This window comes from Amblyomma americanum, chromosome 2 (genome assembly GCF_052857255.1).
Source record: "Amblyomma americanum isolate KBUSLIRL-KWMA chromosome 2, ASM5285725v1, whole genome shotgun sequence".
NCBI classification, from domain to species: domain Eukaryota; kingdom Metazoa; phylum Arthropoda; class Arachnida; order Ixodida; family Ixodidae; genus Amblyomma; species Amblyomma americanum.
Window position 1 is genome coordinate 167,912,107 of NC_135498.1, and position 19,808 is coordinate 167,931,914.

Sequence of the window (19,808 nt, forward strand, 5' to 3'; positions counted from 1 at the left end):
CGTTTATTGCATACCACCCCCCGCCGAATGTCACGCGGCATCTTCTTTAGCTCTATCCCTAAAAATGCACAACAGCAAGCGATGACAAACTGAAGCGGTTATCTGGCCATAAGGATTGTGCCATGCCAGGTGTCGTGTTGTGCGATGAAGAGGCGTTAAAGACACGATGAAGCTTGCGGCGCGAGAGCTCAAATTCAAAATTTCTTTTCTCGCTTAAAAGAAAAATTGCTTCAATTAAAATTTCAGAAATGCAAGGCGATGGACTCTTCTACGTAACCCAACCCGCTATTGTTTGTATTTTTAACAGGACCACCTCGGTGAAATTTACGAGCATTTTTAGCTCTAAACGCACTTTTTCGCACCTTCTGTATTTTTTTTACTTCTATGTTCATATTTTCGTCACCTGCAACTTTTGTTATAGATACTAGACATCTAGAGAAGCAAAAAGGCAATTTCTGAATTTCGGAGAGGAAGATCATATTTTAAAAAAACGACAAAAATGAAACATTTTCAGTTTCTTTCCATCTTTAAAAAATATTTGTGCTATATAAAGCTGCATATTCAGATTTATATCGAAAGCCAGAATCTGTGTAGATATCACTGAAAAAATTGTGGAGTGTTTTCTAAAATATTCAATTTTTAATTAATGAGCAGTGCCTAGTTTCTCGCCTTTTATAAATATTCAAATTGCGCTCACCATGCGAATAAATTTTTTTCAGCAAAACTATGCCAGGCTTTATTTACGCACATTGGGATAAGTGTGTGAGTTTTCTGGAACAAATTGGAGATGGCTGAGCGCAACGTCTGGAACGTTTGACGTGGGTTGACCCTTCTATAAGAAATAAAAAACAACTTTTAGCGGCCTTAGTATTTTTGGCTGCTGTACGGAGAGTCCACTTACTACGAACATCGGATACAACGAACAGAATCCGCGTGACTGTCAGATTCCTTATAAGTGGGCTCGACTGTATTTTGAAGAGTGATGCAGTTTGGCTGTGTCAGCTGCGAAGCCCTGTGCTCATTTCTCCATTGTGGATGTCACAACTGTGATGTGCAAAATCTTCCATGGTTCTGTAAAGTTAGTGCAGGACAATGGTGACTGTAGCCTCGCTACAAAGCTGGCATCAACGTGCAATAACTCTAGCGACGTTTCATATGATTGGAGCGGGAACAACAGCTGCATTGATGGCTTCAGGAGACAGTGGTGCCAGGTTTTCTTTGTAGAGTAGTATTATAAAGGATGTATTTCACTGGGTCAGGAATGTTCGTGTCAGCTGAAGTTCATATCTTCTAAAGGTGAACAAAATCTGTGCGGTCACAGTCCTATGTACAGCATGCAGCATGCTAATGCCATCCTGCCCTGCATACCACATCTTTCAGCTGTGCTGTTCAGAGCTTGCTTCAGTGTTGCCGGCAAGTTCTCAGATGTGTTGGGGGCCCCTTCACTGTTACTAGCAGCCATGACTCCAGCTTTTGTATCATCTCTTGTGGCACAGAAGAGTGGTCAAAGTAGTAACTGAAATTCTGCCTTATCTTACACAATGCACTACTTCAGCCGGGGAATGTTGCAAATTTTATGATACTGAAACTTGAATCAACCATGGTCCTGTCATCGTGATTATATGAAAGTGCGCGGTGTCAGTGACCAGCTTGGACTCTTGTGTGTCCACTGACACTGGCTGGCTCTGGGCAACAACAGGTGCAGGAGTACGTGCAAAGACAGCGCCGCAACGGCAAGAACAAGAACAGCCGGAGGCCCGGTGGCCACCCTCCAGGTCGCGTGCCCATGCCCTGCTCCCTGGAGGCGTCACTGGCTCCGCCTCCCTCAGCGCTCATGGCCACCATGCTGGATGGAGACCGGCTGCCTGCAGAGCCGGAGCTGGCTGGGCCCTCCAGTGTGGACCCTTGGGCCGAGACGGGGGACCTGGGTTCCATCATGATCTTCACACCCGAGCAACTGCTCGAGGTGGGCATCCTGAATGGCTGCAGTGACGGGGCACATTGTGGTGCTCCATGTGCAAGGCGGCCACAGCCGGCCGCTCTTAATCCCACCTTACTCTCTGCCCTCTGCAGCCTCTAGTCATCTGTACAGTAAAGGTTTTTCAATTGAATTGGCTTGGGAGAGAGGGAGAACGAACTTTATTCTAAAGCAAGGTTAGAAACTTTCTCTAGAGGGCTTCTTAGTCCACGAGTCCTCTGGCCTCCCCATCCTGCCTGGAGCTGTTTTCCAGCTTGTGTGGCCAGAAGGGCTCTCTCTCAGAAGGACAGTAATGTTTGTTCCTGCTTCCCCTCCCAGTAGATTTTGGTGGGGCAGGGAACGGGTCAGAAGCGATTGAGTTTGGGCATCCCCAGACTTTGAAACAGTGTGGGTGACTCCATAGGTGGTACAGTGCAGAGGGAAGAGTGAAACAGGTGGGCAAACTGGGGGGATGGGAATGAGTTGGTTTGAAGCTGCCTCCAGTGTGTGCTTTCTGAGTGGTCTAATATGGAGTGGGGAGGATGATGCAGCTTTGCCTGTAGTGTATTAGGGTGCAGTAGTCAATGGGCTCATTTCGGTTGCTAGCATGTGGATGCGAGTTGGGGAGGCCATCGACCAGCACCCGGGCACTAAGCTCGTGGGTCAACTGAATGCACTCACTTCTGGAAGTGCCCTCCAGCCCAGGGTCGCACATAAGTGATTTGTTGCTGTGGTACCGGTACCATCGATAGTAAGTGGCCTGAAGATTAAGGGGCGATGGCTTTACAGAGAAGCTTTTACTGTGCTTGGGTTTGTGAGAAGGGTACAGATGTGGCCAGGCATTCTGCCTCTGTGGTGTTTGTGGTTCTGAGGGTTGCTGCTCCTGGGGTGGTGCAGGTGTCCAGGAAGATGGCTGTGTGGGGGGGTGCCTGCGATTGGGGGTGTGGTGTTGCTTCTGTACATGGGATGTCCTGTCTTGTGAGGTGGGATGCATGTGCTTTCCTGTAGCCTTTGTGGTAGCCTGTGTTCATGTTTCAGGGCAGTGGTCCCGGCTGTAGGGTGCCTTGTACGTGTGGGGTGCAGGTTGTTAGCTTTGGGGTGTGTGTATTTTGCAGGTTGTAGCCTAGCGTTCAGGTTCCAAGTAGGTGAAGCCTAGTGATTTGCTCCTCAGAAGCAGCAGCGGATCCGGGAAAGGTCAGTGTAGCTGTTTGGGCAAGTAGGTTGCTCGTGACCAGAAGTGCAGCCCTTGAAACATGGAAGCGGGAAAAGCAGACAATACATGCACTTAATTTTGGCGACAGTTTATGCATATCTGCTTCCTTTTTTCCCCTTGTGTTTCAAGAGCTGCGGTTCATATGGGAAAGGAGCTCGGTATTAACAAAGCTATGACTGGGGCTATACTCCGTGACAGCTTTCTAAGAATGCCTTGACCTGTAGCAAGTCAGTAGGAAAGCGAGCCAGCCTTCCATTCTTAACCCTGCAGCTTTTTTAAAACATTTCTAGGGAAAATATATATTAGGAATTTAGAAATATAAATTAAGATTGTTGAGATATAAGAGTGAAATTTTGTGAAAGTAGTATTTCTGATGTGCTCAAAAAATTCCATATAGGCATATGCATCAAGAAACAGAAAATTTTTGCTCAAAGCTGCATCCCCCCTTAACTCTCTGGTGGGTGCAGTGCAGAGGAGTTGGTTGACCCGTTTTGCCCGCTCACAGGTTCCCGAGGAGGAGAGGCGGTGCATGCCCTCTTCTCCGTCCCAGGGGTGGGCAGTGGCCCCCGACGAGCTGAGCGGCGAAGAGGACTGGTCGTCAGATGCCGAGAGCACAGGCAGTGCAGCGCTCGAGCAGCACATCGAGGACATGGCCTTCCTGCAGGCTTCCCTAGACGCACGCAACAACAATGCCACTGGCTCCAACAACGGCGACCAGGGCGACAACAGCACGGCTACCAGCACTGGGCGCCAGCCAGGCCAAGGGGGGGAAAGTGTGGCGGAACGCATTGGGCGCAGCTCTGCAACCATAGCCACGGAGGTGAGCGCGGAGGGGAAGTCCAGCCTCTCGTGCCCTTTCTGTCTACAGAGGAGCACCGCATGCATCTCCCAGTTAGGTGACGGTGAAATGGTGGACTAGTACATGCCCAGGGAACCATAGATAGCACACGCGGTGCATTAGGCGTCGGGATGGTATAACATGAAATTGTACTGTATTTACTTTAGTGTAATGGTGTAATGCGTGGGGCGACTTCACATGCTGCCCAGTGGGAAGAAGTAAAACCACAAATTGAACGTGAAATCAACAGATGCAGAAAAACGCATCTACCTTTAATAGACATTGTGGCTATCACTCGCTGTCTCTTTTTTTTTTTTTTTTTTCAAGAGCATTCACTGTTTCTTGTTTTCGGAGGCCAAGATCTCGGAAGACAAGTCCTACCTCTCGCTCTCGACCTCCAAGACATCATCCTCGGTGCCGTCGAGGTCATTTGATATGGAGCATTTCTTGAACGACCTAATTCCGTTTCGCAAGGCAAGCTGCACCAAGCGGCAGACACCCACCTGGCAGCCTGTGATGCGCACAGTTGCTCGTTTCTTCCAGAGGGTGTCAGGGTATGATCCTCCCAGATATATTTGGTGGCCAGTTTCTGCACTCTCATTTATTTAGGCAGATGTCCAGTGGCTGCAGCACAGATATTATCTCCCTGGATGATATCTAGGTGGGGTTTTGATTCTAGTTTCTTCGCCTAAGGGGTCAGGTGTCCACAAAACGGATCCAACACCACAATTGACACAGGGTGAAGCAAACGAGCATAATACTGAGCACGTGCTGCCGTCGTGTGGACTCAACAAGCAGTAGCAGTAAAAAAAAACCGCACCGCAATGCCACATATAAAGAACATGACGCCATAACGTGACACACGGTATCCCAGCTTACACAAAGAATGCCGTTTTTGACTTTGGGTGTATTGAGACTTGGCTTCAATGGTACTTACGTTGCCAACATAACATTGCGGAACTGCGCAAACTCAGAGGTGAGATTGCTTCCAAATAGCTGCACCACAGCAGGCACTGCTTGAGGGCAATCAAATCGTGGTACAGTAAAAGCTCGTTAATTCGAACTCTGTTAAATCAAACTTACGGTTAATTCGAACTGACGCCCGGGTCCCGGCACAGCCCTGTGTATTTCAATAAGGGAAAACTCCCGATAGTTCGAAACAAGGCGGCATCCACTACGGTTAATACGAACTAAGAGCCCCTGGCTGACACCATTCCCCATAGATAAAAAGTTGACCCATAGCTAGTATAACACGCTGCGAATTCACTAGAGATGTAAATTAATAGAAAGGAAAAAAGACGAGCACTTGAGACTCCGCCTGCGCTCCGGTGCATGCTGAAGGAGACTTTTATTGCTGGAGCACTCGCCTGCGCCACCAATGCTTCAGCGCAAGCTGTTCCAGGCTGTCGTCGTTGCGGTCGCTGGGCCGCGATCACGTGGTGTACATAACGCAGTATGGTGGTTTGGGTGCCACCGTGATGCGTTTTGTTGGGGCCACGAGCTACATGGACAGCAGTGTGAAGACGTTGCAGCCCTTGAGTGACACCGATATAATTGAGGCTACATGCTGTCAGCAGACGACACAGGGCTGACGTGCGGTGAGCACAACCGAGAGTGATGGAGTCCGACTGCAGCGAAGAGCCTATGCCACCGCCAAGTGCACGTGAAGTAGCGTCAGCGCTCGATGTAGGAGCACGCTACTTCTCTGCCAATGCGAACTTGGAGGCTGTGCTGGAGCTCTTGGGCAAACTGCAGATGATGCTGATGGAGTCTCGGCAGAAGAAACGCAAGCGAATGCGCACCACTGATTACTTTAAATTTTGACAACCCTGCCCCGTAAATAAACGTTTTGGAGCATTATACAGTTAAATCCACTTTTAACAATACCGCTTTTAACAATATATCGGATATAGCAATGGACAGCCGCGGCAGCATCACCTTTGCAATGTGTTCTATGGTAAAATAAACCGCTTATAGCAATGCTGTCATACTAGATTGTCGGTTGTAACAATTAAATTTAGAGCCAACCCTCAAAGAAAAAAACGCGCAAACGCAGCGACCACGCCAGCCAAACTACGCTTAAGGCGCACGTGGCGCACTTGACGCTGCGCTTACGTGACCACGCACCCCAAGAAGCTTGTATGACTCGGAGGAGGAGAAAAGACGGACACTTTCCTCGGGGCAGAGGTGGAGAGGGTAGGGAGGCACTTCCTTTTGTTGCTTTTGTACCAGGGCACGGGGAGCAGTCCATTCTGAGGGTGCACCGCCCGTTGAAGACGCGTCAAGGCATTTGAGTGTGGGCTGCCCCACCTATCCCATTCTCTTTGGTTCCTGCTTCACGAGTTGCACATGTCCCGAGGGCAGCGTACAGCATCAAAGCACGTGCGTTGCCAGCGTGGTTTTCATCATCTGCCATCACCAGCCTCGGTCCTGCCAGTTCTGCAAGCCCATCGGATTCCCCCAGAGTTCAAAAATGGAGGATTCTCCTTCAGGAAGCGTGGCCAGCGTGGCTCAACTGCCGCAGAAGAGAGAGCGAGCGGCAATATCTTTGGAAACAAAGCGGAACATTTTGAGAGAGCACAGAGGTGGTGAAAAAGTGTGCAACTTGGTGCGCAAGTACGGCCTGTCACAGCCGACGGTTTCAACCATTATCCGCAACGCGCTCAAGGTGACTGAAAACGAATGCCATGCTAGTGCTGGCCATGATATGGAGGATGGCCAGAAAAGGATTCGGCCTACAAAGACGTGGAGGAGGCACTGTATCAGTGGTTCCTTAGCGACGTGCTATCAACTTGCCAATTAGTGGCCCGATTTTAGCAAAGAAGGCGAAGCACTTTGCGCATCTCCTTGAAAACACCGATTTCCAGCCTGGTGGTGGCTGGATTCAGCGCTTCAAGGAGAGGCACGGAATCGTCTACAAGGCAGTTGTGGGCGAGGCAGGGTCGCTCGATGTCGACGCTAGACGGAAGTGGTTGGAAGAGACACTGCCGTACATCCTTGAAGCATATGCGTACCGGGACTTGTACAATGGTGACAAGACCGGGCTATTCTTCCAAATGCTTCCGTCGAAGACGCATGCACTCAAAGGCGATCCCTCTAAGGGCAGCAAGCAGGGCAAATTGTGGGCGATTGTTTTCCTCTGTGCGAATATGGACGGCAGCAACAAGTGCCCCGCCTTCGTAATTGGAAAATGCAGGAATCCCCGCTGTTTCCGTGGTGCTGCGAGGATTCCAGTTCGTTACCGTCATAATAAGAAAGCGTGGATGACGCGTGAACTTTTCCGCGAGTGGCAGTGCGAGTGCGATCAGCAGATGCAGCACGAAGGCAGGAAGGTGGCGTTGGTCCTTGGTAACGGTACTGCACACCAGACTGCCCAGAAGCTGTCGCATGTGAAAATTTTTTTCCTGCCGCCGAACACAACTGCAGGCTCGCAGCCCATGGACGCAGGCTTGATTGCATTCTTCAAGGCATTGTATTGCCTACGTGTGTTGAGCAGGCTTGCTCTTAACCTGTACATTGCTGTGCATGAATGCCGACCCACTCCAGACTTTAAGATTTCGCTTCTGATGGCTGTCCAATTCATTTTTGGGGCATGGGCAGAAGTCAGCTCCTCCACCGTCATGAATTGTTTCCGAAAAGCTGGCTTTGCCGGGGACATCAGTGACGCGGAGTGTCGCGACGCTCCTGCTGATGGAGCGATTACAGAACTTTGGTCTACAGTGCGCGGTGATGACGGCGACGCGAAGGGGCTTGAAGAGTTCTTGCACGCCGACGATGCAGTCACGACAAATGAGGAATTGACTGATGAGGCGATCGTCGCAGCAGTCACCGGCGCGGAAGACGATGACAGCAGCGATGACGAAGATGCACTGGAACTTGTGCAAGTTGTGTCTCATCAGGAGGCCTCAAGAGTGATAGAGTCCCTGCGGGACTTAATTTTTGCAAAAAACCTTTCGCTCGGATATGTTCAGCATTTGGATGCCCTCCAGAAAGGTGTCGGCAAAATTGCCACGAAGCAGTCGAAACTCATTGATTACGGGTTTGTTTCAGCAAAGAAGTGAGAAGTGCAAGCTATTTTGCCCTCAATAAATGCTCTTAAGTTTTCATGTTTTCTTTGTTTTGTTTTATTGCATAACTTGGTTATAACAATTATCGGTTATAACAGTGATATTTCTGTGGCACTTCAGAATTGTTATAAGTGGGTTTGACTGTATTCGAGCACTGAGGCTCGCTGCTCACGCGAATGCATTCCAGTACTTGTTTCTGGCGCATAACTGGCCAATCAATTTATTTCATTTGCCAATGGAACCCCATGAATTTAATTCTCAGAATCGCCGCTACAAACATGTAGTCGCGCCTAGCTCGCGATAACGGGTCGAGATGTGACTGCTTCGGCAGGTTCTGCCCGCATGGCGGGGCGCAATGACTGCTCATTCTAGCGCCCATTCGATAATTTGAACTTCGTTTAATTCGAACAATTTTCCGGTCCCCTTTAAGTTTGGATTAACAAGCTTTTACTGTAGTCGACTACAGTGAAATCTCGGTATAACAAACTTCAGGGGACCGCGGGAAAATGTTCGTTATTCTGAAAGGTCGTTATAGTGAAAGCCCAAAAATTAGCCATAACAATAGCATTTCAGTAACGCAAACGTCCTACCTTTGAAACGGTACCTCCTTGAACTCGTTTCTCACACAATGCACACGTGATCGTCAGACAAAGCACATTTATTTGAAATAGTCCGTGATCGTCTTCTGACAAGTGCAGCACAGACTCTGCAGCACGAACGATTCCAGACCGTCCGCATTCTTATGCACGCCTTCAGTCGCTGTGCCGCTTTTGGCTATAAATATGCGGAGTTTTCGCAAGCAGTTCAACGCATTTGTGGCCGACACGGACTCGTCGCAGTCTTCGGGTGCTGCCGTAACGCCATCGTCCATGTCGTCGCTGCATTCCTCATCTTGAGTCCCCGGGCCCTGGACACTCTGCAGCATGTCATCAGTGGTAAGCTGCGCTGAGGTCCATGTCGCCTTGTCACACTGGACATAGTCGTCAAATGTGACTGAAGGATCGACGGCTAGCTGCTCAGCCACCTCGCTCCAAAGCTCGCTCGAACTGTCCTCCGCTGCCGGTTCATCAGTTTTTGGTTGGCCATCTGTGATCGTCAGGCCGGCCTTCTTCCAGCAGTTTTGGATGGTGGTGGACGTGACGCTCCACCATGCGCCTGTCAGCATTTCCGCAACCTGTCGGACGTTGATGGCTGTCGAGCACTGCAGGCGCTTCCAGAAGTGCGACTTCACGCTCCTTATTATTCCTTGGTCCAGTGGCTGAAGTACTGATGTGCAGTTCGGTGGCAGATACTCGCGACGCACATTCGTGAGCCGTATGTTGACTATGTGTGCCGAGCAATTGTCCACAATCATCACAATGTGTCGCCCCTCCTTCCTCATCTCGTTTACCGTCAGCAGCCACTCGGAAAAGAGCTCGCGGGTCATCCAAGCACGCTGATTCGCCCTATACTGGCATGGCAGCGACACTACATTTTTCAAGCAGCGCGGCTTCGAAAACCTCCTGATCACCAGAGGCTTCAACTTTTCAGTGCCATCTGCATTGCAGCAATACAGCACGGTGACGCGAAGCTTCGACTTTTTGCCGCCTCTGTGCTGTTCTTCTTTAAAATGCATTGTCTTGTCCGGGAGCAGCTGATAAAAGCAGGCCATCTCGTCTGCATTAAAAACATGAGCTGTTGCGTAAGACTTGACCATTTCGTGGAAGCTTTCCTCCCTCCACGTGGCTGCTGCTGCTTCATCTGCTGCCTTCTCCTCGCCAGACACAGACTGCCAGGCTACGTTGTTTCGTTGGCGAAAACGATGGAGCCAGCCAGAAGACGCTTTGAAGCCGGTGACCTCAAGAATTGCAGCGAACTGCCGCGCCTTCTCCTGCAGCATTGAGCCTGACACGGGCACATTCTGTGCTCTCACGTCTTTAAACCAAGTCAGCAATGCTGTGTCTTTAGCCACGACGGATTGTTTCTTCCCGTCTTCTAGCTCGCGAAGAATGTCTACTTTCTCGCTCAAAGAAAACTGCTTTCGCTTCTTCGCCGTGGTTAGAGTTGTTGAGCTCATAGCAACGCGAACGCCGGCGCGCACTTCTAACACAATAATATAACCAGAAGAAAAACAAGATGGACAGGCCTGATACGGGTGACAGCACGCGAACAACTGAGAAAACAAGCAAGAAAAACGTGATGCATCATCGCCTCCACAACAGAAAAAAAAGAAAAGGCCCACTTCAGCGTTAATTACTACTTTTTTTTTTTCCTTCTGCCGCACAGTCTCAGGTTTTACGAGCCCATGCTCCCCGCCTCTCCTCTCACAAAAGCTGGTGCGTCGTTGCCTCCACAACGGAGAAGGAAAAAAAAAAAAAGTCCCCGCCCGCATCTTTCTCCTCCCGCGCCATCTCAGGTTTTTGCGGGAAGCAAGTTGCAAGGCGCCTGCTCTTCGCGCTGCGTCGTCTGCTAGCTTAGAGCTCCAACTGCTGTAACGGATACACTGAAATCTAAGAATCCTCGCATTTCGGGATATGAGTTCGTAGTACTGAGGTGTTGTTAAGGTGACACGGAAATTAAATAACGATTGTTATTCTGAAATGTTCGTTATTCTGAAGTTCGTAGTAGTGAAATATTTTTACGTTGAAACTATAAGCATTCGGCATGGGATTTCTTAAAAGTTCGTTAATCTGAAATGTTCGTTAATGTGGTGTTCGTTGTAACGGGATTTGAGTGTATGCTCTCGCTTTACATTCGAATAAGTATGTTGCATGCTTCACCGGGTGCAACGACTGGCAGGAACTACCCGGAGTAAAACAATTTGGCAAAATATTTTGTTGGCAGATGCTAACAACCGGCGCAGAGGGCCACCTACTCATTGACCATCTGTAACTCTAGCATACGTCCCGAGAAATATTACGTGACTACTCTGTAGGGACCACCCACCCTGGTAGATGGTGCCACAACTCAGCCCCATCTTTATACTCCATCCCAGTAGTTCCTTGCAGCGCCACCAAAGCTGCGATGAGTGCACAGGCTACATTCTGACGCTGCGAAATAAGCATACGGGCATATGGGTAGCATTCTTTGAAGTGCGCATGCGGCAAAGGCTATTTCATTTTGAGCCTTCACTTATGCTTGCGTTACATACTCTATTTCTTGAGTTCAGCTTGCGTGACTCTTGCAAACATACATAATCCCTCGTTATAACGAAAGCGCTTGACTCAAAATATCGCTTTATTCGAAATTTCTTCCGGTGTCGACTCAAATGCATGCATTCAAAGCCGCATTACTCGAACCGCACGAAAAGCTTGACCCACTTAGAGCGAAGTAGCGAGCAGAGGCATTGCCACCACCGAGCGGCGGTGACCCTTTTGCACATGCAGTATCAAATTAATACCGCCGACAAATTAGCCTCATGCAGGCACAGATCAGGCCACAGAAGTACCAAGCCTACAACCAATAACCTGTCTTGCAACGGGTACCAAGCGAGTGCAGAGTGCCCCTAGCTGTTTACAGTGGAGCGAACAAATTTCATGGTGCAGCGCACTCGAACCATTAATCTCTGTCGCAATCACATCGCTGATGTCCCCATGGTAGAATCCACACGAAAATAGTTTTTCTGGCGCTTTGCGGTGTCAGAAAACAGTGGTCCGTAAGAAGTGTCCGTAAGATTATCAGCCCCTTCACATTTGCGAGTCACAGAGGTTGTGCGATTGTTTTGGTCGAAAAGTGACAGTTGAAAACGGTTGCATTGGTTGAAAAGCGACAGTCACAGGCCAGTCACTCGATGCTCGATTATCCTGCATTGCGACTGCTAGTCGCAAACTGCTGAACCAAACAGCGAGCGAGCCGAGCTTTCGGTGACAATGCAGACTATGAACGGCAGTGAATTGAGCTGCTCCTTGGGTGCCATAGTCTTCGCTAAGCCTGACCGTTTCGCATTGGCCAAAACAGACGAAACTTTTGAAAGTGCGCAAACAAGGTCATTCCCGAGAGTTTTCGCTTCAAACGAGAAGGCGACATACAGGTCGCGCTTGCAAGTTTGAACAGCAGTGTTGTCGAGCTGCTGCCTGGTCGCATGCCCTTTGTTATGTTCGATGCGAGGAGCTACGTTAATAAATCAGGAAGGTGACTTAGAGGAGGCCGGTCTAGAAATTTGCTCGCCGCTTGCCATAATCGGCCTGCATCGCAAAAAAAACACTGCCCCTAGCATCGTTGCACTTTTGACGGTGCAGATCGACCGATAACTTGCCGAAAACACGAAAAATTCAAGCGTCACCAGCGGCGAGTCAGGCTGTATATATGGCGGGTCAACGTAACCACGGTGTTTCCCCGGTGATTTTCTCGAGCCGGTCAAGCATGGGCTCCATGTACGCAAAAAAGAGAGCGACGCGACGAGGCGGCGCGGCAACATCGCTTCGTTGCTTAATGGGCAACCTCCATGCAAGCGAAGGCGGCAGGCGACGCGCACCCGCGACGTGCACAACGGACTCAGTGCTTGCGCGCATGAGCTTAATAAACACGCCTGTAACCTGTTCTCTCTCTTAAAATTTTGTGAGTGTGCCTTATAGTCAGGGCAAAATAAATATTTCCTCTACGGCAGTGGAGATAACCAAGCCGGCGGGCTTGCGGAGACGAAGTCACATCACGAATTCACGGGGAGGTGTGCTTTCGTTCGGTGCCTGTGCACTCCGGCTTAGTAAAAACACTCCCATAAACTGTCACCGCAATCTCCGAATGACGAGACAAGCGACACGGCAAAAATGCTTCGCGCGACGGCGTCGCTTGTCACTTACCGCCGTCGCCTTTGCGTTCGCGTGAGTTTTCGCGTACATGGAGTTCAGGCTTCATGCTCAATTCACGCCACCCGACTAGGCAAATGGTCTAAATGCGGGTTAGGGTCACTAGACATTTGTCAGTGGTGCATACACGACGCTGCGTGAACGCCAACACTTGAACCGTAGAATTTGCACAGTGTCGTTGACAACGCTGTGCCGAATCTTTTTTCAAACTTCACGGCTGCACATCTCGGGGAAAAAATTACTCAGTAATCATGCTAAACCCCTACTGCAAATCGGTTTAGTTTTCACGATCGTTCTGCATACCCACAATGAGTGGCTAATCCTTTTTTGAGCACAACAAATACTACCTCAGACTCGTGCCATGGCATTTGCGGCGCTTTCCAGCGTGATACTCTTGTAGACTTCTGTGAACCAACCCCCCCCCCCACGTCGAAATATCCTCATAAAAGCTGCCACTGCCTTCGCGATTCGAAATACCCCGAAGGTTGAATACATGGGCGGCGGTCACAGCCTCATGCAATGCTTGGTCAGATTAGATCAGGCCATAAATGCTGCCACAGTGGCTTATTGGTTATGGCATTCGGCTGCTGACTTGAAAGACGCAGGTGCGATCTCGGCCGCGGCGGTTGAATTTCGATTGAGGCAAAATTCCATGGGCCCATGTTCTGTGTGATGACAGTGCACGTTAAAGAACCCCAGGGGGTCGAAATTTCCGGATCCCTTCACTCCGGCATCCCTCATCTCATTGGGACGAGAATATTCACTTATGATAACCAGTGAGTATAGTTTCATAGCACCTCCCACTGTGGCTTCTGCTTGAAGCACCCTGGCGGCACCAAGGGAGTGGCTACCACTGTCTTGCTGCCTGGCGTGCTGGTGGGTGGTACGCCGGTGGGTAAGAGATGTGTTCCTTATGTGGGTGCACTCCATTATTACTTTTTCACAGCAAGTGGTCATGGTGGTAATGTTTCTGGCCCTGTTAGTGCCATTGTCTAGCACATAAAATAAGGTCAGGCCGCGCGTAGATGCTGCTGCATAATGGTGAAGCCACTAAGTGCTGCGGATCAAGGCGGAGTGTGAAAGGAATGGCATGTCTTTGATAAGGGGTACTGTATGTCATACTCAGCTCTAGCCCAAAATTATACACATGTGAAACAGAATTGGTCTTTGGCAAGTTTTTCTTTTGGGGGGTCCCTTATTGACTGTTTCTAAGTTGTGGGAATGGCCCATAAATGGGTTGTACTAGTATGGCATTTGTGCAGTCAATGCGTCATGCATGATTTTTGTTTATGGCATGAAAGGGCGTAGTGGAGTGTCTGGGCAGCCTTCTGAGTGGATTGGACATGGAGCAACCTGCAGGATGGTCCAGTGATGTCAGCCGAGGCAGGTGTGCCGCTCGGGAAACAGTAGAAAGTGCTCCTTGCATCTTTCCAGGTAGACTGTGTCGTCAGGCTGCCCTCTCCACCTCCTGCGCCAGAATCAGGACTGGCCAACCGCAGTGGCAGTGGCGTGGCGACAACGCCAAATGGTGGCTGGGGAGAGCAACCACTGACGTGGGGCGTGACTCCCAATACTGACAACGAAGCAGCACTGGGAGAGAAGCCTGCTGCTGCAGCAGCGGCAGAAGGTGCGCCTGGTGCAAGCCTCAGAGAGGGCAACCTACACCAAAATTCTTGACTGCTCCACTTTTGCCCTGAAATGGCACACTGCCGAAGTCCTACAGAGTTGTGAGGCAGGATCAATCTGTTCGCTTGTGCTGAATATTGCTGCCTTTCGACCATTCTGAATTTATCGAGCTGCGTGCAATCTGTGCTATTTGACCATGCCTTGAGTGGCATGCGGTCCGCACATGTGGCCCTTTTTTTGTGCTTGCTTGTGCAATTGCATGCGTGCGTTTATGCTCAGTCCCCTGTCTGGTTCTCGCAAGCTACCGTTTGTATTTGGTACTCTCTTGGATTGGTATTGAGTGGCACCTTACGCCCAGCACTCGTAGTGCACGTGGTGACTGGTTGCAAAGAGTAGACAAGAGTGCAAAGCTGTATGTGTGTTGTCCTTGGTTCTTTCCATATGAGGTGACGTATTTGCATCCTAGAATTTTAAATAGTTATACTTGTCCAGGTTTTCATATCTTGCTTCAATATCCTTCTTGCAGCATTCTGTGCTCATTAGCCACTGCTAAGGCAGTGCCATACCTTGAGTGGCATGGGGTCCGCACATGCGGCCCTGTTTTTGTGCGTTGCATGCATGTGCGATTGCATGTGTGCATTTAAGAATGGGTTGGAGCGCATAGGCAGGCTCTCTGGGATCATGAATGGCAGTTTACTAATATCCCTCAAGAGAAACGTGTGCAGCAGCTGTATCTTACCGGTACTCACCTACGGGGTACAAACATGGAGGCTAACGAAAAGAGTTCAGCTTAAGTTAAGGACAGCGCAGCGAGCCTTGGAAAGAAAAATGATAGGTGTAACGTTAAGAGACCGGAAGCGGGCAGAGTGGGTGAGGGAACAAATGCAGGTTAATGAAATCCTAATCGAAATCAAGAGGAAGAAATCAGCTTGGGCAGGGCATGTAATGCAAAGGTAGGATAACAGCTGGTCCTTAAGGGTGACGGAGTGGATTCCAAGAGAAGGCAAGCGTAGCAGGGGGGGCGGCAGAAGGTTAGGTGGGCGGATGAGATTAAGAAGTTTGCAGGCATAGGGTGGGCGCAGCTGGCAAAGGACAGGGTCAATTGGAGAGGCATGGGAGAGGCCTTTTGCCCTGCAAAGGGTGTAGTCAGGCTGATGCTGATGATGATGAAGGCAGTGCCGTGCAATCTTTTGTGGACGAATTGCAGTCAACAGTTAATATAAGATGCTCGCTTAGTAAAGCATCCTTGTGACTACTCTCCTCATGTGCAGAGCTTGGGAAAGTGTCAGATAGGACTGTTTTGTGATTTCTGTCTATGAGCCGACATTGGCAGACGCTGTTTATCAAGTCTGAAGTGTGCTTCGACCGGCTGTTGCTTATGTTTGGCACTGGTGCCTTGCATGCATATGGCACTTTTGCCAAAACAAAGTGTATGTTACTCGTTCAGCGGAAGCTGGTGCCAGACCGTGCAAGTGGGCCTTTTGCAGCACCATTGGCTGTGTTGAAACGTCATGAGGTTGGGGACAACATTCTTACCTGCTTTCCAGAGGTGTAGAACAACGGCCACGCATTTTCCATGATCTCTTTTATGAACTTCTTCAAGGTGCTGTCTAGCCACCGCGTTGGCTCAGTGGTTATGGCGCTCGGCTGCTGACCCGAAAGACGCGGGTTTGATACCGGCCGCGGCGGTCGAATTTCGATGGAGGTGAAATTCTAGAGGCCCGTGTACTGTGCGATGTCGGTGCACGTGAAAGAACTCCAGGTGGTCGAAATTTCCGGAGCGCTTCACTACGGCGTCTCTCATAGCCTGAGTCGCTTTGGGACGTTAAACCCCCATAAACCAAACATAAAACCAATCACCATGCATGACAAACATTGCCACATACTCTGTTGCACACTCTGCGCAATGAAGACATGAGGTCCGTGTTTGCTGGCCACTTTACGTATGAACTGGGCTATGTTGTGATGGGCAGTTGGCCTGCTTGGGGAAGTGGCCATCACACGCTGTTTAGTAAGGGCTGGATAGGGACGTTTGTCACTCCTACTTTTATCCCATCCCTTGGCAACAAACAGTCATTGTACTGCTGCATTGTTTCCCGCTTTCAGGTGCTCTGGCAGAGGCAGCACCCAAAATGGAGCAGAATGGTCCCGTCAAAGCCCGCAAGGGCAAAAAAGTCCCTGGCAACAAACGGCGCAAGGAGAAGAAGATGCGCCGGAAGGTGGTGGCCTCATCTGGCGTGGAGACATTGTCCCCCGAAAAGGTGGAGCAGCAGTCACAAGACCAGTCGCAGAAGCAGCTGACTGTGGCAGACATCCTGCGGCACCCGCTCTCCAAGCGCTTTGTCCAGCGCACAGGAAAGGTGGGTGCCTTGCTGCTTGCTTGGAAGTGACTGGGAGGCTAGCTTCAGTTTCTGTTGCTTGTGACGAACAGGATGCGGGAACTCTGGGACAAGTAGGATGGAAATGCTCGTCATTGCGCACAGATTCTGTGGTGGTGTTGCTGGTGAAGGGATTTGTAGTAGAGTGGAAGCTTTGTGAGTTGGACACGATTCATTTTATAAAAAAGTGTGAAGCACTAGAACTCCAGAATGACAACCCAATACGAGTGCTTAGCGCTTATTTCAAAGAGTCTTCAATGAAAATTTTATGGTGTAAGAAGTTATACGGAGGCCATCTCGAGCGACCGCATGGATGAAGCCTGTCAAAGGTCACTGATCGAAGGGGCCAGGATAGAAAGAAAATGGAAGTAGGGGGAGAAAATGGAGGGATGCTGTTGCCGACAGAGAAATTTTTAAAATATTAAAAAAACGTTGGCGAGGAGAGAAAGAAGAAATCAGCAAGGCCAACCAATGGCAAAATAAGACAGGAAAGGGGAGAAAATGAAGGAACACTGTTGCGGAGAGAGCAATTGGATCTGAATCTCAAACACACGCAGCGATACCGCCCGCCAGTTGCCATCGGAGCCATGAAGGCCATTGCCGATGTTAGCCGGTCTAATCGGTTCTTTCTCCCCAGAGTGGCTGCAGCTCAAAAGCTAAGTACCGTATTTACACAATTGTAAGTCGACCTATTTTTTTTTTGATTTGAAAATCAGAAGTGGGGTCAGTCGACTTACAATTGAAACGAAAACATCGCACTATAAGTAAAGGCGAGACAAACGAGATATCACGCATGCACGTGGTTGCATTTTTGCTGCGTGGCTCCGTCGCATCGCTTTTGGTGCTGGCCTTGAGCAGCTGCTATGTCAATGCGCAGAACTGGCATTCCCTCTCCGCATGCGCGGGCGGCGGCCGATGGTGGCTATCGATAAACAGCAAACTGGCACCCCACACGGGGCTGCTGACTGCAGTTGCTGATAAGCGGCTGCGGCCCGGTAACGCAATCGCGTTCAATGGGAAACTCGAGCGTCCAAGTTTTCTTTTTACTTTCAAAAAGGGAGCGTAGATAGTTGATGGAAGGGCTGCTGTTCCAATCTAGGCGGCACCCCCACTTGGAACGGCAGCGGTGCCAAGGAGCGTTGTTAGCAGACGGAAGAGCCAACGCCATTCACGTGTAGTTTCTTTCTGGCCCTGGCGCATTTGACTACTGCCGGCCGCGTTTCACAAGTTTTTAATGTAGTGCTTCGTCAGTCATCATTTGTGCGCCAGGTCCAGCAAGTGACCGGCGCTCGCTCACGGCTACATTCAAGATGGCTGCCATTTTTTACGCCGAAGTAGCGAACAGCCGCACCCCAGGCCGCAAGTTCGACGTTCACAATGGGTGATACAGGTATGGCAGCTGCAGCGAGGAAAATTTTCAGCTGTTCCACGCAATGTCATGACATGGCTGTTTGCAAAGTGCGGGGTTTCACTGGATGACGACGTTAGAAGGGCATGCTGTGGGACCGCAGCAGCGACCACGACGGCAGCGTTTAGTGAGGACGATGGCGCAAGTGTGGACGTGTAGTCCAGTGACTAATACATTTTCGTTTTGGAATGTGCCCACAGGCACGCCCGCGCGCTGCAGCCGATAGCAGCTGGCGATCAACGACGGCCGCTGGATAATGCTATCGCATTCAACTATTAAAGGCCAACCTTAAACATCCTTGGAAGTTTTTTTTTATTTTTCGGAAATGTGATTTGAGGGGGTCGATTTACATTCGAGTCGACTTGCAATCGTGTCAATACGGTACTCGAGGGAGCTCAGTAGAGATTCCCTGCTGTCTCTGATAAGGTTCGTGCTACGAGTGCCGCGCTGGAGCGAGAATGTGGGAAGCGTCAGGAGGAAGCAGTCGCCGCTGCCGCCGCCGCCCAGCCATCGGCTCGCTGGGCTCAATCTTTGACTGGGCCATTGCCTAGTTTAGCGATTGTTTTAAATGGTGAAGACACAGTTATGATGCCTTCGGGGAATGTGTATTATTGTGTGCAGATTCCAAATGTGTAAATTCAGTCCCTGCAACCGCCTGCATCACGTGAAATTTATTTAGTGATAGACTGGGCAATGGTCGCCTGCTCTTGAGATGAGAACACCCAGCAGTGACTATTTTTCACATTGTCATCAATGCTTTATTGCGTGCGCACTGTCAGGATCATCGTAGCACTTCTCCACAGTGGTAAGGGGCTGCCCGGCCACCCTTCAGAGTGGGACTCGTTAGCACTGGAGCGCCCCCTCACAGGCGGCTGCCTCGCACGCGTGGTGGCTTCACTGCTCAAAGGAGCAAATGGCCCGTGATGAGTGCGCAGTTCAGCTCAATGGATGAATGAAAGAGCTATGCGGGTGGAAGCGAGGGAAATGTGTGCTGTTATCAATCGGCATTTGAAACAGCACAGCTGGGCTTGGTTGGCTGGTTGATACGTGGCCAGTAAACTTCGTCACCATGGGCTGGCGCAAAGCTCAGAAAAGCAAAATGGAAACTAAGCAGTCAGACTATGTATTCTCAAGCACAAGGTAGTTTATTTTTGTCACGCGTGATGTACACAGTTGATTCTCCAGCATTCAATTCAGGTTTGAGTACAGCTATCTTGACAATTGCTCACCGTGCTGTTCACGCCTAGACACTGCCTCCTTTAGGGAGCCTGTTCGGAATAACTGGCGCAAGACCAGTAGAGTCCAAATTAGAAGTGTCTGACCGCATAGACTTGCATAGGCATTTGGCAGGACTGTGGTGGCAGTTTGAATTATCTGGGTTATGGATTAATGGGAGTCAAATTACCAGCAAGCTTTTACTGCGTAGGCCTTTCAGGCTTCTGTTTCAGAAACAGAAATAAAAAAACTCCTTCCCGTTTGTGAAGTAGCAACTTGAGAACCCCAAAACTAGAGTTCTGTGATGGGCAGAGTAGCAATT

At 49.8% G+C, this 19,808-nt stretch overlaps 1 protein-coding gene across 1 annotated transcript in view; it reads left to right on the top strand.

Moving 5' to 3' along the window:
• Window positions 1-19,808, top strand: part of LOC144121970 (uncharacterized) — a 109,699-nt gene that overhangs the window by 52,468 nt on the left and 37,423 nt on the right. The window contains exons 11-14 of the mRNA XM_077655437.1: window positions 1,700-1,966; window positions 3,676-3,990; window positions 14,294-14,486; window positions 16,592-16,845. Coding sequence (XP_077511563.1) covers window positions 1,700-1,966; window positions 3,676-3,990; window positions 14,294-14,486; window positions 16,592-16,845 — 1,029 coding nt within the window. The remainder of the gene's footprint in view (window positions 1-1,699; window positions 1,967-3,675; window positions 3,991-14,293; window positions 14,487-16,591; window positions 16,846-19,808) is intronic.